Here is an 18,223-nt window from a genome sequence, read left to right as displayed (position 1 = left end):
TCGGAATTTGTTGTCATCTTAGAATTCTATCAAAGTAATAACTACATGTAAGAGAACAAAATAGCAGTAGCCTTAACAGTTAAAGGTTGTTTACATATATTTCTGTTTGATATGCCTTCTTATTTTATTTACTAGAGCAGGGGCCGGCAACCCCCCAAATGTATGCAATTTTACGAAGTATGAGTACACTACTGACAATTTCTATATTTTGCATTTTTCTAATTTAATCGTTTATTTTTCATTACAAATTATATTATCAGCATAATAGTTTGAGTGAAAATGTTGTGCAAAACCCAATATTATGATTTTCACAGAGCATCTTAAGTACTGTAATGAAAGAAAACCTGTCCTTTTCTACAAAATGAGCTAACACTTTTAATGTCACAAAATTGCTTATTTTATTCCTGATCACGGAATTGTGTGGAACATTTCTTATAATATGTCATGCATTTTTCAAAATCACACAGAGGGATAATCACTAGCACGCAAGCAACAGTGAGAGAGGAGCAGGCTATTTTATTTAGATGATGTTTTTTGCACCTGCATTCCAATATACATCTTGATGTAATCTTTCCTCATGATCACACAGTGTGTTTTCATCAGATGAACGGGAGGCTAAACACTTTTAAAATGTGACGAGACTTGCGCTGCGCGTGCAAGCCATTCGGGCATCACAAGCCGATCAACTATTCCCTTTTCAGAGAATCACACCTGCAAAATCCTAAAACTTTATTTTCAGGGGTTAAATTTATATTTTGAATAGACTTGAAAAGATTTTTGAACCCCACGATGTGGGTTTATGTTTTCTCTTTTAATCGTTTAATGTAATTTTGAGTGTGGTTAATTTGGTTTAAGGAGTGTGTACCTGTATGTTGGGTTGGAAATCTGAAGGATTAATAGTGGTATTTTCATTATTACATCATGTGTTGTTCTGAAAGAAAAAGAAACAAATGAAACACAGAATGTAGGCTGTCATCTGCGCAGCCTGACTGAAGCAAAGTGGACACATTTACTCGCGTGATTAATAGAAAGTGAAGTGCTGCCTGCTTGTGATGCATGAATGGCTTGCACGCACTGCACAAGTCTGTTGGGTATACTGCAGTCTCGTCACATTAGAACTTTTTGTTTAGCTTCCCATTCAGCTCATGAAAACATGCTGCATGGTCATGAGGAAGGATTACATCAAGATGTAGATAGGAAAATAGGTGCAGGTTTTATATAAATAAAATTGTTTACTTCTCTTTCGCCGTTGCTGGCGTGCCAGTGACTACCCCTCCGCGTGCCAATGCTGGCATGCGTGCCATAGGTTCCCGACCCCTGTACTAGAGGTAGCAAGCACTACAACATTTATAAAAATCTGTTTCAATTTTAGAGATGTTACATGCCTTTCCATAATTCAAGAACAGAGAAAGTACAGTATGCATTATCATGAACCAATTATCTCAACTAAATATGAATTTCTTTTAATAGAAACCAACCACCCAACAATGGAGGACTTATTTCCCTGAAATTATTAAGTCCATTTAATTTAGAAGGACTATTACTCATCCTATTTATGTCAATAAGCCATCATGACTATTTCCTGGGTTGGCTTCCCTTATTCCTTGCCATTCTATTTTCATTAGCATAAACAGGACACAGGCACAAAGTCACTTCTGCTACCATTCTATGTGCTAAAGAGCTTTTGCCTTACTGCATTAGCCTATATTACTCAATGCAAACCGTGTCTCAATCTGAGCAACTCATTCCCCCATCTCTCTAAGTGGAGGGGCACAGATTGACCTCCTTTTACAAATCAATACACAAATGGCGGTTAGTGGACTCTGAGCTCCCTGTCATGGTTGTGTGCTTGTACAGAGCTCTGTAAAGCCACCAGAGGAGTGCTGCCCCATTTAGCCTTGGGAGCTTTTAGCTCCTGATGAACAATGGACAATTGAAGACCTACAGTGGACCCTTGATACTGTGGCAGGGTCCAAGTCATGTTCTGTTGTTAAAAAGACAGGTAAAGACAAGAGTTATCCCTATATTCTCTCTCTCTATCATCTCTCTGTGCATTGCTCCCACTATCCCTGCCCCAGGCAGCTATATGACCTTATTTATGACACAAAATCACTCCCAAGTGTGGAATTTCTGCGCCACTAGTCACCAAATGGAATTGCAAAAATAATCAGTTTCAAACAGCATTCCCCTGCCTGGCATTGGTCGAACAAAGAGATAGTCCAGCCCCAAACACACACCATTGGTTGGGTCAATGTTGCTTTGCCAGGCTGGACAGGCCACTCAAACAGAGAGTGTATACAGTCTTCAAGACATTCAACTTTCGAAAAGTTTACTCATAGTTTTCTCTGCATATTAAGCTCGGATAAGAGAAAGTATTTTAATATTGAAAAAGTTCACACTTCAGCTTTAAGATTCAGCAATGAACTACCCACCAATTCCCATGATGTGTGGATAGAAGTTCTGCTCACTACAGAAAGTATGCAACACAACATTGCAAGTCTCATGAAGCAGTGAACTAGACCTACATTTCCACCCACTCTACTCCTCAATCTCTGTGTATTTCTCTCTTCCCTCTTACTCTCTGCCCTTCTCATTAAACATGAGGGGTGAGATTGGGGTGGTAGTAGTAGGAGGAGGGTCATATGTACTTCCTGGTTTTGGCTCTCCGCCTGGTCTATTTTGAGTTCAGGGGCCTGAGATTTTACTTTGGCAAAGCCATGCAGTACAAATCAGCAATGTCACAGGGAATCAGCCCAAAGCAAGGCCATAATGTTCAAATAGCAGATAGCAACCAACAAGAGAGGGTGACATGACCAAAATGTTATATGAGTTGTATGAGTAATTTTACATAGCAATAATTGTATATATTGTGAAAATGTTATTTTTGGTGGAAATTCAATTACATAAAAAGAAAGTTTTTATAATAATAATATTATATATATAATACTGGAGGGAGGAATTTAATATTACTAAGCATATAGGGCTCTATTTTCGTGGCTGCGCTAGGCACAACGTACTATGACCTTGCACAACATTTTATCTAATTTTCATTAGAGCACTAATTATAAGCGCAATTTTCACTCCAGCGCAAAATGCAAGTGGGCTTGGGTGGGAGTGTTTGCTCTATTTATTGGTGCATTTACGCAAACTGTTGTGAATTGCATGTTAATGAATTTGCACAAAGCACAGTTTGCTAATTTTCTGAGAAATAGGTAATTGCACTAAGACGTTACAGTTCCACGTCTGTTTTCAGAGTAAAATCAGTTAATTTTTGTATTTGTGTGTCACTTGATCAATATGATTAATAATACTTACATGCTCTATAATTTGATTGAGCCTACATTGAAATCCTGACGAGAACCAAATTTTCCATGCATATAAAAGCAGCGTGTCACTGTCGTAGAATTGCCTGACATTCAACAAGGACGCAGTTAATGCACAAAAGAACCTAAGTCAAATTTCTGTTATTCTAATTGTTTGCATGGGCTACATGCAGCCCATTTACACTACCAACTTCTTATGTATATGCTGTCTTTGTTTATCAACATAAATCATGGCTTATCAGGGAATGGAATCTCAGAATTAAATTACACTTGAAACATCCCATTAGTGCTTTGCGTATTTTAACCAAACCCACTTGCAGAGGTGGGTAGTAACGTGCTACATTTACAGTTGAAGTCAGAAGTTTACATACACTTAAGTTGAAGTCAATAAAACAATCTTTTTTAACCACTCCACAGATTTATATTTGAAAACTATAGTTTTGGCAAGTCATTTAGGACATCTACTGTGCATGACATGAGTAATTTTTCCAACAATTGGCAATATCACAATTCCAGTGGCTCAGAAGTTTTTATACACTAAGTTAACAGTGCCTTTAATCAGCTTGAAAATGTCAAGCAATTAGACAATTTACCAATTAGCATCTGATAGGCTAATTGGCAAATTGCAGTCAATTGGAGGTGTACCTGTGGATATATTTTAAGGCTTACCTTCAAACTCAGTGCCTCTTTGCATGAAAATTTCCACTTGTCTGGTTCATTTTTAGGAGCAATTTCCAAATGCCTGAAGGTACCACGTTCATCTGTACAAACAACAGTATGCAAGTATAAACACCATGGAACCACGCAGCCATCATACCTCTCTGGAAGGAGATGCATTCTGTCTCCTAGAAATGAATGTAGTTTGGTGTGAATAGTGCAAATCAATCCCAGGACAACAGCAAAGGATCTTGTGAAGATGTTGGAAGAAACAGGTTGACAAGAATCTATATCCAGAGTAAAAAGGGTCCTATATCGACATAACATGAAAGGCTGCTCTGTAAAGAAGAAGCCATTGCTCCAAAACAAACATAAAAAAAATCTACAGACTACAGTTTGCAAGTGCACATGGGTTAAAAGATCATAGTTTTTGGACAAATGTCCTCTGGTCTGATGAAACTAAAATTTAACTGTTTGGCCATAATGACCATCGTCATGTTTGGAAAAAGGGTGAGGCTTGCAAGCCGAAGAACACATCCCAACTGTGAAGCATGGGTGTGGTAGCATCATGTTGTGGGGGTACTTTGCTGCAGGAGGGAATGGTGCACTTCACAAAATAAATGGCATGATGAGGAAGGAAAATGATGTGGATATATTGAAGAATCACAATACATGAGCCAGAAAGATAAAGCTTGTCACAAATGGGTCTTCCAAATGGCCCCAAGCATACCTCCAAATTTGTGACAACAAAGTCAAGGTACTGGAGTGGCCATCACAAAGCCCTGACCTCAATCCGATAGAAGATTTGTGGGCAGAACAGAAGTGTGTGAGCCAGGAGTCCTACAAACCTGACTCAGTTACACCAGTTCGCCCAGGGCGCCATACATGCTAGAACCGCCACTGGATAAATATTATTGGCATTATATTCATGCTGCACTTTATAGTCAGAGGGGGACTGGTTCCGCCAACTGGTTTCTCCAAAGGTTTTTTCTTTTTTCTTCATTAACGAACATCTTATGGAGTTTTGGTTTCCCTGCCACAGACACATTTGGCTTGCTCATTAGGGGCCTACAGACAAATAAAACATGATTTTCAATCACTTTTCATTTAAACTGCTCAATGAGGACTTTACAGCATACATTTCTGTTACAGTATAATTTTCTGTTACAGCATAATATTTCTGTAAAGCTGCTTTGAAATGATGCTCTCTGTGTCTCTCAATAGTGCATTGTCATTTACCTGCATCAATCAGAATTCTGGGTCACGTATACACCTTGTGTAACGAATGCAGGAAGAGTCAAGAGAGCAGGATCTAAGTGCAGCTTTAATTTAAATAGCAAATGAGTCCAGATACAAAACTTGGAAAACACAGGAACAAAACAAAACCAAACCTCGGGAATAGAACAAATGTTACATCCATGGGGATAACAGTAAACAACAGCTGACAAGGACACAAGCAAACACAAGTACATTAAATACATTGGTGCAAACAAGGTAAACGAGAAACGTATTGGTTACTGTTGTAACCTTCATTTCCTGATGAAGGGAGTGAGATGTTGTGTCGATGTAGTGACACTAGGGGTCGCTCTTGGGAGCCCCAAACACCTCTGATCTTTGAGAAAAGACCAATTGGAATTGGCAAGTGGAATTTGCATGCCACTCCCCCAGACATAGGAGCTGGCTCGCAACCACTCATTCAGGTTTTGCGCTGAGGAGCCGAGACAGGGTCCCGGCCATTTCAGCGGGAAGTACAGCGTTGTGACAAGTAGGACACAACGTCTCGTTCTCTCCTTCAGGGAACGGAGGTTACAACAGTAACCAAGACGTTCCAACCGTAACCAAGACGTTCCCAATCTGTCACTCACGCGACGTTGTGTCTAGGGGTCCCTATACGAAACACCACAACTAACTGAACTGTGTTACGTGGACTGGCGGTGCAGGTGCAGGCAAGCCGCTTTGTGCGTAGTAGCCAGTGCATCCGGGCCGCACGTAGCCTCCCAATGCCACTTGAATGTTGCACGGTCCCTCGCAACCTGGGGGATGGGGGATAAGAGGTTTTCACAGCGGGAACAGGCCGTGCCAGCCGTGACCTTTTCTCTTTTTTTTTTTTCTCCCACAAAAAATTTATTTATTCAGCTGGGGCCATATATTTTTTGTGTCAGGGAAGGCACTTTTCCCAGGGAGACACGGAGGGAGACATGGATTTGCCCTCAGGGAAACCGTACCGTGGCCATTATGTCACAAAGGGTTACCGCAGGTAACCAGCACTTGTGGAGCACCTACCCCAGTACAGGGCATACTAGCACACGTACTGGGCCCGGCTTTGAATTCCTTCTCTGAATTCGTCTGCTTCGAGGCTAAGGAGGAAGGACATCCAGTGTTCAACCGTCTTCAGTATGCATCTTCACCTCAGGAAGGGGAAAGGCTGTCCACACACTTACCTGTTTGTATCTGCTCTACAGATGTCTGCTAGAGAGGCGCCGTTGGCTAGTGCCTAGGAGGACGCCACACTCCTAGTGGATTGTGCTCGAAGCCCCAAAGGGGATGGCATGACATTGGCCAAAAATACCAATGCGATGGCATCCACGATCCAGTGGGCAATCCTCTGTTTAGAGACAGCGTTCCTTTTCTGCTGTCCCCCAAAACACACAAAGAGCTGCTCAGAGTGTCTAAAGCTCTCCGTATGGTCCAATATATATATATATATGTAAAGCGCACACGGGACACAACAATGACAGGCTGATGGATGGAACATGTGGTGGCAGATTGGCGTGATAGCTACGCGATGCATGCCATGGTGCCATGTGCCCAACTCAGGACTGGAGTCTGAAGCCAGTGCTGAAGCGGCCTCATATGCATCAACCTGAGTGGCATAACTGCCGCCGATGACGCCATATGCTTCAGACAGTTCAGCACCAACTGTGCACTTTCATTGTTTAGGCATGCTATCATAGCGACAGAGTCTAACTCCATCCCGAGAAAAGAGATGCTCTGAACTGGGGAGAGCTTGCTCTTTTCCCTATTGACCCGAAGTCCCAACTGGCTGAGGAGCCTGAGTACCAGGTCCCTGTGTGCACACAACAGATTTCCAGAGTGAGCTTGAATCAGCCAGTCATCGAGAAAATTGAGGATGCGGACACCCACCTTCCTTAGCGGGGCAAGGACTGCCTCTGCGACTTTCATAAAGACGCTAGGCAATAGGGACAGACCGAAGGGAAGGACTTTGTACTGATACGCCTGGCCCTCAAAAGCTAAAACCAAGATATGGAAGTACCTTCTGGTCTTCTGCCGTGAACCAATCTTGATGCTGTATGCATGACAGAATGCACTTCTGAGTCAGCATCTTTAATCTGTACAGTCTGTACAGGGCCCGGTTCAGCACTGATAAGTCCAAGTTTGTCCGCATCCCACCGCCTTTCTTTGGCACGAGGAATTATGGGCTGTAGAACCCCTTCTTCATCTCGGCTGGAGGGATAGACTCTATCGCCTCCTTCTGCAGAAGGATCACGATTTCCGTGTGCAGGGCAGCGGCGTTCTCGCCCCTCATTGAGGTGAAACGGACGCCGTTGAACCCGAGCGGGCACCGGTTGAACTGAATCGCAAAGCCGAGTCGGATCATCCTGGCCAACCAGCGCAACGTGTTGGAGAGTGCTAGCCATGCCTCCAAACTCCAAGTGAGTGGCACCAAGAGGATGATTGCATTTGACGTATCTGCGGGTGGGGCCTTGCGGCGGAGAGGAGCAGGAACTATTACGTCGAGGAGCCTAGCATCCCGAACTCGTGGCTGTGATGAGGTAAACGTCTAAGCACTTGCATTGCTCCGCATACCCACCATACGACCAGTCAGCGACGGGGGAGAAGGCTGGGTGCCTTCTTCACAACTGCCTGACCATAGGTTTGGGTGTGCTGCAGCCTGGTGCATGAAGACGGGGAGCTCGCATTCGTAGCGCCCTGGCCACGAGTGTTCGATGTACGTCGATCGTGACAACGATGGCCGTAAACACTGAATGTATGACCCAAGGAGTGAGGAAACCACTCTCTTTTTGAAAATGTGGGTGATACAGTCTCTTGGGCATGCGGCAAAATCAAAATCAAAGGGGTTCTTAGCACCGGTTCATGAGATGTGGGGCATCAGCTCCCTGTGGGGGGCCGAGTAGTTGGCTTAGGCTGCCACAGAGCCGCCTGAGTTGCTGCCACAGGGGGAGGCCCTCGGCAGTGAGCAGACGGGGTACGGGACCTTGAACCGCACCAAGAGCCTGTGCCCTGACCTTCGTTGCCCATTGGGTGAGGTCGGTCTCCAAGCTCAGCTCCTGCATCACTCCCGGGTCAGGACTACTCTTGTGCAGCTCTTTCAATGCCTTTGCACTGCAACCGCCTTATCCACCTTACCCCCTGGCTGTCGCACCGTAGTGGGAAGTGAGAGCGGAGGAACCAAGAAGTTTGGTCCGGTCGGTAAAAGGTGCCCGCCACTACTGTGTGAGTTCCTCATGCACCTCTGGGAAGAATGGAACCTGGGCAGGGCGCGGCCGTGAGTGGCGTTCCAAACCCAGGAATCAGTCATCAAGCTGCGAGGGTTCAGGGTAGCCTGGGCAAGCATGGCCATCACTCTGCGTTGGCCTCAGACTGGGCGACCATACCCGAAGGTGGGAACCCAGTCGAGTCCTCCGCATCCAACTGTGCCAACCCGCTCTCCGATGCTGTGAACGAGAGCTCATCCTGCTCTTATCCCAGGGCAAACAAGCGTACTGGGAAATATGAGGTCCTTGGGGGATCACCCGGCAAAACCACTCCCATTGGGGTCCCCAAATTGCCCTCAGCACTAACCGTCGTGGCCATGTGCCCGTAGGCAGAAGGACCGGGGCGGGGAGTGGCAGAAGGAAAGCCATGACCTCAACGTTTCCATGGTCATGCTCTCGCTGTGAGGACATGAATCATCCTCAAATGCTGTCTCAGCACGACTACGGCCCAGACATGTGAGGCAGCGATCATGGCCTTCAGAGGCGGAGAGGTACCGACCGCATCCAGGAACTACACACATTTAAAAAGATGCTCTACGTCAGTGTGCACTCTTTTAGAGGAAAATATACTCTTTATCAGAATACATACTCTCTCAGCTGTCGAAGCGCCCAGGGGCGTACTCTGCACTAATCGTGCACGAAGAGGAGAAAACCGCTGCAATTTGCCATATATCCAACAGCATATACTTGCATGGTTAATGGAACGGCAGTGGAACGTGCTGATCAACACCGCTCGTCTCTGAAGAAAAAAATCTGAATGAGTGGTTGCGAGCCAGCTTCTTTTATACTCGTATGTGCAGAGGAGTGGCATGCAAATTCCACTCGCCAACTCCCATTGGCCTTTTTTCAAAGATCAGAGGTGTTTGGGGCTCCCAAGTTCACCTCCTACTGTTGCTACATCGACACAACTTTGAGTGAGTGACAGATAGGGAACAGCTGGGAACAATCAGGGCAGGAACCAGGAACAGAGACACAAGAAGGTAAACAAAACTTCAAACTAAAAGTCTCTTAGACACTTAGCGACCTCTGGTGGTTGCTAGGGCAAAAGTCTCAGGTGTGACACCTTGTTCAGATACACCTTGTCTACTGTAACAGCATATTCATGAACATATCTTAAAAGTGAGGATCTCCAGTATCTTCAGATGACAATGTCAGGAAAATTACATGCATGTCTTAGTTTAATCAGAATATGCTTATTATATGTATAGGAATGTATACATATTTAGAGGAATATTCCAATAACTGTGTTTGTAAATGTCATTTTCAGAATAAAGGAATAACCATAATATAGACCTTAATCAGAAAATGATGTCCATGCAACATCATTGTTGAGTGTTTACTTCTAGTTTTCACAGGAGTTGCACAAGGGTTATAAGACGAGTCAGAGTTCATTTTAGTTTCATAATATGAAAATGAAACTGGTTGTTCAAATTCTACTGGTTGTGTCAAATTCCTGAAGGTTTGTTTTTTTGTTGTTTCTTCTTCTAGATGAGAGATCTACTGCCTCCCACATTTCCCGTTCTTTGGCTAATGATCTGAGCAGCTCTCTGGCTCCTCTGATTGGCGAACGTAAAAACTCTGTCCCCGCACATTCCAGCCAGCCAATGCTGTTCACGTTCGACATACCTGTACGCCACTCCCACAGTCCTTTGTCTAACAGTGCTCCTCAGGACTACCTCCTCCTCCATCAGTGCATGAGCCGCAAGAGTGAGAGCACACGGTAAGGGTCTATATCTCTGGGCCTCTTCTTACGGGCCCCCTGTGGTGATACAACACCCTATAGCATATAGGCCAGTATACTTAAGATATTATCCTCAAAGCTTTTATGAAATTAAGCAGTATTGTTTATAAAGTTTTAAGTCAAAAAGTAACCTATATGGTCACTTGACAAGATCCATAAAATCTTAGAGACAGCATTGTGTAGTTTGATTAAATAAGATTGTAAATTGTGTATAAAAATAATTAATAATTGTATTTAGAATCCCAGTGAGCAAACCAAAGGCAACTGTGGCAAGGAACACAAAATGTACATTAATGGAGAAAAATAACCTTGGGAGAAACCAGGCGCACTGTGGAGACCTGGTTTACACTCTGCCTAAACAGCATGAAATATAATGCCAATATAGTTTTTTTTTTTTTTATGTTTAGTGCAATATCGCTATTATAAAGTTAATGAAAAAATAATAATAATCAGGACACTGCTGAGTCATTATCATTTCTTGAGTTACGATAATGAATGACATGAAAAACAGTAGGTTAACAATAAATGAAAAAAGGGACACTTAATAATAAACATCATTTTAACCCTGTAAGACCTTTTTTTTTTTTTTTTTAGCACAATTGTATTTAATAAAAGACAAACATGAGAAAACAAACTCGCAGGGAAGAAACACTGATAAAACTTAAAAGCAAATAACAAACTCTTAAAGAACAACAGAAAAGATCTTCTGAAAGAGACGATTACAACTCAGACTGTGAGAGCGTTCAAAAGGACCACCAACTGAACAACATGAGAATCAAGACAATCCAACAAACAAAAGAGAAAAAGGAGCACAATATATACAGGTAGAGCACATGAGGAACAGGTGAAGACAATTAACATAACAAGGGCTAAACAAGGGAGAGTGATGAGGGTAACAAGGGGGCGGAGTTAGAGAGGCACATGGCTTGCAAACACAAAGCACAAAGCAATGTGCAGACATACAGGAACAAACATAACACAACTGCTACAGACAAAAGTGCACATGGCGACTATAAACAAAACAAAGCCACATGCACTCACAAACACAAGACAGCAGAGGCCTGTACCATGAAGGTTGCTGAACAAACTCAGGGTTTCAGGTTGACAAATAAAAAACAATCCAATCAGGCTTAATTGGAACCATGATCAGCTTTCTCCATGAACTCAGCCTTTGATTCTGACTTTAAGATTACTGTAGATTATGCACTTGTGCACATGAATGAGTGACGTTTGCAGTGCACAGTCAATCGTGAGAGAGAACACGCTGCTTAAAGCGGATGATAATGAAAATAAGAATTTAAATTAATTCAAACTGTGCAAAAGACATTGTTTTAAAAAATTTAAAACATCAAATAAATAAAATGCATTTACACTGCTCAAGAGAGATTTCTCAAGAGAAATCATGAAGATTTAAAACATGATTTACACAGTTCAAGGGATAACTAAAATTATGAAGTAATTAAAGATATTTACACTTTATAGAAGAAACAGCGGCTGCTACGAGAGCTACAGAGGACTGCTGCAGACAAATTCTTAATGTGATAAATAAAATATATAAAACAGCTGGCATATGTGAATTCATGTAGGCCCACAACAAGATGTTTTCTTGTTTATTTTCAAGATGTTGTTCTTGTTGTGGGATTACATGAATTCACTTATGCATTAATATGCCAGCTGGTTTTTATATTTTATCACATTAAGAGTTTTTAATTAAGGCTTATTCATTTTAAAAGTTTAAATATATTTAAAATATAAAAGCTTTTATATTTCTTTGAATTGAAAACTTTATATATCATTCAAAACTATTACAAATAAATATAGGCTATTGATTACAAAATGAATAGAGAGTATAAAGATGAATATTCTCCCCAAGTTTATTTTCCTTTTTCAAAATCTACCAGTTAGTATATCAAAAGTGTTTTTAGACAAAGGAATAAGCTACTTTGAAACCTTTAAAAGTCTTAAAATTATTATGTTGTTTAATGCATGGAGGACTAGAATTCCCAAATGTAATAAATTATTATTAAGCTGTCCAAATTCAACCTAGATTTATTTGGATGAATGAAGAATCTAAAGTGAAATGGAGGAAGATGGAAATGTATTAAATGGGGGAACCCCATTAGTATATCCTTGTTCCTACCCATACAAAGCAATACATTTAACTCAATAGATAATATTTGTATTAATAGTACTTTTATAAGTTGATTAGAAAAAAGAAAAATAGTAAAATTAAGAAATTGCAAAAGATCCTGATTTCATGCCAAATAGATTAGTTAATACATTTAAGTTTTGGACAGATAGAGGTTTGAAAAGATAGAACCAACTGTTCACTGATAAGCATAAAAGGCTACTATTGATTAATTAAAAAGTAAGCAAAAAATTGGTATGCAATAAGACATATTAGTTCTTTTTATAAAATACTTACTTTGTGTCCTGCTTATATTGCTTATTGAGTATAATATTATAACTTCAAGTAAAATACTGTTTGTTCATCTCAAGTTCATGAAAGAAAGAAGGGGTTTGGGTGGCATTCACCCATTTCCATAGCAATCTTGAGCTTTTAATATTTAAAAAAATGATTATTTTTTGCAGGCATCATATAAATCCATCTTACTGGCTGTATTATAGATAGCCTAATATATTATGTTTATATTTTCAAATATATATATATTTTTTGCTATGTCTAAAAAGGGTAAAAGAAAATCAATTACATTTTAAATAAAATACAACACTCTATCTGCTGAAAATCTATATTTATATTCTCAAATAAATAATTTATCATGAAGAGTTGATTTTGTGGATTTTTAAGATTTAATTTGTAAAGTGTGTTTAAAGAGACACAGGTGAGTGACTTGATTGCATCAGAGATGTCATTTTACTCACAGCTGATTGGTTCAGCATCATTTAGTGATCTGTAATCCAGAAAGAAACCTGCTACGGAGTAGGATAGCCATGCAGCGTGAATTGCTATGGAGATGAAAATCACTAAAGCCGAACAACTTTCAACTGGTTGCCTAAAGCCTGGGGTTGAGGCAAACTAATCTAAAACTTACCTGGATGGCCCTAACAGGGCATTAAGTATTTGGGCATTTTATTCCCAGCAAATTTATGTGATTTAGTCAGTTAATTTTGACCCTTTAATAAAAAGGAGTCATGGAGCGATGTAGGCAGGTGGGCTTCATCACATTTATTGATGATTGTGAAGGTTACTGTTATTAATAATTGTATTTAAAAATTCAACTACCTACTACAATCTCTCCATGTAGATGTCCCCCTCTCTTATTTCAAGCAATTTGATAGTATAGCGTTCCTTTATTTATAGTATCCTATATAGTATTCCATTCCTTTATTTGGAATGGAAAATGTCCCAGGTTGTATTTCAAAAAGTTACCGATTGACAAAGGTGTGCTAGGCCTACCTTAGATTTTGTTTTATTATTATACATTCGTCTCAGACATTTGGCTCATTGGTCGCTTCCACCTGAGAGAGCCCCTCCCTGGTTTTGTATTGAAAAGGATGTTCTTGCCCTTCTATCAAACTAATTGGAGAAGATAAGTCACACCCTGTTATTTATTTATTTAATAGAACACAGGGGTGTTCGTCGGGGGGTCAGGGTGGGGAAGGTGTTTGGTAGAGGGAGGGAATATAGTGGGGGTTTAATGTTAAAAGTGATTGATTCACTATATACTATTGTTTTTTTCTTTGTGTAAATTTTTGAATCAATAAAAAGGCTTCATGGTACAGGCCTCAGATATAAAAAATGAAGAAAATGTCAGAATCTTGACACAAAGGAAGAAAACAAGACTGAACCAAAGTGTCAGGACTCTTTGACATTGTACAACTTTTTTCACTGGGTCTCAGGAACGTATGGTAAGATGCCATCATAATAGCTTGTAATGTAAAATAATGAGATATTTATAATGACAGAACAGGCTGCATATATGAAAATAACAGAAATATATGTTCAAACTCTAAAAACAGTATATCTTATAAAATGTATGTCAGAATTTTCAAAGCTCTGTGATTATGTTTTGAGGTATGGATGAATTTAATGTAATGGTGATTGAGAAATATACCTCAAAAGCCTGTTTTGTGGGGCCTGGGTAGCTCAGTGGTAAAGGCACTGGTTACCACCCCTGGAGTTTGCGAGTTTGAATACCAGGGCATGCTGAGTGACTCCAGCCAGGTCTCCTAAGCAACCAAATTGGCCTGGATGCTAGGGAGGGTTGAGTCGCATGGGGCAACCTCCTCATGATCAATTTAATGTGGTTCGCTCTCGGTGGGGCACGTGGTGAGTTGTGCGTAGATGCCGCGGTGGATGGCGTGGGCCTCCACACACGCTATTTCTCCGTGGTAATGCGCTCAACGAGCCACATGATAAGATGCGCGGGTTGACATCTCAGATGCGGAGACAGCTGAGATTCCTCCTCCGCCACCTGGATTGAGGCGAGTCACTACGCTACCATGAGGACATAGAGCAAAAATTGGGAATTGGAAATTCTAAATTGGGAGAAAAAGGGGAGGAAATAAATTAATAAAAATAATGCCTGTTGTATCATATTTGATACATGGATTTCAAACAGGGGTTTTCAATTAAATAATATTCAAAATTTTAACCAAGCACAAGTTGCTAATAATCAGCAAATATCATTAACAATATATCATTACTGTCACTTTTACTTTATTAAAAATAAGCTGTAATTTATCCCAACATAAGAGTCACTTTTCGTGCAAGTCCGCCACCATTTTTAATAGATCGATATAAACATTGAAACCACTTTTTTTAACAAACTTTTATCATTAGCTTTTAAGAAGTGAAAAAATCTACGTGAATATGTTCCTGTTGTCATCAGGAGGATGAAGATTATTTAATTCAAAGAAGCAATGTTCAAGACCTAAATATAAGCTATTTATACTAAATGTATCATATAGATTTAAATATATAATCTCCTAAAAGGATAAAAAACATTTAACTTTGAGAGGCTCTGTGTTAGTGTGATTTTACCATAAAAGAATTTGATGAATACAGAGTGATTTACAATGATTTTAACACATGGTCCATTTTTATCCATGGTAAAATCACTGTAACATACTGTCTCTTGTGGCTGTCAACGCAGTAATAACAATATCTTATAAGACAATGTTCGATAAATATATAAATATTATAATGTAATATTTAATATATAATAATATAATGCAGTACAATATGAACAGTATGAGGGATTAGTAACAGAATTTTATGACAGCAGAATTTTATTTTTACAATTAACTTACCCTTTAAAGAATGTACAGCTTATCCAGACAAACTCTGGAAGCACTTGTTCATACAGTCCCGGTGAAAGCTATAAATCAGTTTATGATGAGATGGGAACTGCAGTCCATCTACTCTGTATTAGCACATTATTCAGAAAAGCCCCTATCAGACTCACCTTACCATCTCAGCTGATGGATCTAGCAGTTCATTCTCACACAATTTCATCTTTACAGAGTGCTTTCTTTAATTAAGATACTGGCTTCTAGAGACAAATAATCTTTCATACGAAAACTTTTCATACACTGATGAATGATACCCAGAGATTAACACTTCGATCAAGAATTGTGTAATGAAAATTGTGCTGGATATTGATTAACCATTATGACAGAAAATAGTTGCTGATTTCACTGGATTAGAAGCCAGTGTTGTGGTGTGTGTGAACAGCAGACAGCATACACTGTTCTGAATGTGCAATATCTTGGTGAATCTCACAAAACTGTCCAGAAATATTATATTTTCTCTTCAAATCACAAAAGAAAAAAGTTGAAAATTATATTTAGCATGAATAAAATTAAGCCTATTATAGGATTGCGGCAGGGCTCTCCTCTGCCCCTGGCAGCAGCTCCATTACTCCAGTCTGTCGGGGAGTCCAGTCCCCAGTCGCCTGGCAAACGGCGGGTCGTTCACCACTTCCGGGTGGTTGGGCTACTCCATCCCCCGGCGGATGGCAGCGGTGCTCCCCGGGGTGGACGGCAGTGTCGAGGACTCCGCGACGGGCATCCCTCCTCCTTCACGGATTTCGGCACCAGTGTAACAGGATTTAGATGGGCAAGGAGTAGGCGAGAACCGGCTGGACAATATAAATAATACTTTAATGAGTAACTTAAACAAAAGACACAAACACACACATGACGGACATGCCCGTAAACGATCTCTCTCTCCCGCACCATCTTCCGCAGTCGGCCTTTATCCCTCTCGGAGGCTTGATTAGCCCGATAAGGGACCGGGTGTGGAGAATCACCACCCGGCACCGCCCTCCGCCCTGCCACAAGGATCATAAAGATTTGTTGCATTGTGGCATTATTTTAATGACAATTAAGCACATTTCCCTCCTCAGTTCTCAGTAACTTACTGTATTGTGAAATGTATTCTCATTACTGTCATGAGAATATAATGTTCAGCTATTTAAATTTAAAAGAAAAGTACATTTGTAAATTACAATTGTAAGCATATATAATTAAACAAAATAGAAAAATGTCAAGGCAAGGCCACTAACCCTAGTCCCTGGTTCTAAAAATAGCTCTCAGTTCTTTTTTTATTAATATTATTATAGAAATGAGGATGAAATATTACCTGGGCATTTCTTTGTTACTTTAACCATCTAACCGATCATCTTACAGAGATATTAATCTTCCTAGGTTAAAAGTGAAATAGTATACAACCTTAATTAACAACAGAGACCTTCCGAAATATTCAGGAACAAGTGGTTACGCACAATAGTGTTTGCAGACAGATTCACTTACAGGATGTGCTAATCAGTCATTTCACCTTGATGTTTTTAATCCCTCACTTCCTTTTCTTTACATTTCATTCATTTTATGCCTCAAACTGTTTGTCAACACTCGTTTGACCTATATTGTCAGTTCAAGACCTGCAGAAAGTAAACAAACCCAGTTTTGTCCCCTGGGTAACAGCCAGGCTAGTTTTACTGTGAGAATATCCAACTCTGGCTATGTCGGGAATTGCATACTCACATACTACTCTTTTTACAATTCTACAAACTCTTTCTTGACTCAATATTTGATCAAGACATTTTTACACAGACTTGGGTTAAAAATAATTTTTTTAGAAATGTTTTTACAAGAGGACAATACTCACTGAAAATGTTTATTGTGAAATAATGATGAATGATACTGTTTCACTTAATATTTTAAAAAGAGTAGGCAGTATACTGTGTATACTATGCAGTGTTTATTAAGAAGTAAGCTAGTATTCCATTCCAAAGATAGTCTATATTTTGTTTTGTGTACTTTAATTGTTAAAGATCCAATTAATTGTTTTGTTTAACACTATTTTCTTTCCTGTGCTTCTGTATTTCCTATTGAAACATGAATTTATTATCGGACATATTGAAGGGCTTTTCCTTTTTTTCTAACTCTCTCTCTCTTGTAAATAATATTTTTATTGATTCATAAGTTTACACAAAGAAAAAACACAACATATATATATATATATATATATATATATATATATATATATATATATATATATATATATTGAAACAATAGTTTTTAGCATTAAACTCCCACTATAACCACTCCCCTACCAATCTCCCACCCCACCCTGAGGTCAATAGAATATAGACACACATAAAAAAAAAAATACAATAATCAAGTATTATTAAAAACTAAACTCTAAATTTCTCTCTCCACCACCCCTACTCGAGAGTCCCACCTCCCATCCTTCTGCTCGACTCCTCCTCGAAAGCAGCCACCCTCCCCATCTCTGCACACCACTATGGGAACGAGGGTGCTCCATCTGACTTCCAACCCCTTAAAATAACCTGCCTACCAATCATCGCACTGTTAAAAACCCAATTTTATATGTACGTATCCTCCAAATTTATGACCTCCCCATCTCTCAAAGTACAGAGTCTGTTGTAGAATGAGATTTTAGTGCTCAACACATCACATACAAAACTTTGCCCCTTCAATCAAAATGATTGGATCTT

At 40.1% G+C, this 18,223-nt stretch overlaps 1 protein-coding gene across 1 annotated transcript in view; it reads left to right on the top strand.

Annotated features, from left to right (window-relative positions):
- LOC127629962 (GRB2-associated-binding protein 2-like) overlaps positions 1 to 18,223 on the top strand; it is a 163,391-nt gene that overhangs the window by 84,945 nt on the left and 60,223 nt on the right. Inside the window, exon 3 of the mRNA XM_052107299.1 lies at positions 9,986 to 10,217. Within this exon, the coding sequence (XP_051963259.1) occupies positions 9,986 to 10,217 (232 nt within the window). The remainder of the gene's footprint in view (positions 1 to 9,985; positions 10,218 to 18,223) is intronic.

The sequence above is a fragment of the Xyrauchen texanus genome, chromosome 36 (genome assembly GCF_025860055.1).
Source record: "Xyrauchen texanus isolate HMW12.3.18 chromosome 36, RBS_HiC_50CHRs, whole genome shotgun sequence".
NCBI classification, from domain to species: Eukaryota; Metazoa; Chordata; class Actinopteri; order Cypriniformes; family Catostomidae; genus Xyrauchen; species Xyrauchen texanus.
The sequence above is the reverse complement of the archived record's forward strand: the minus strand, read 5'-3'. Positions and strand labels throughout refer to the sequence as shown.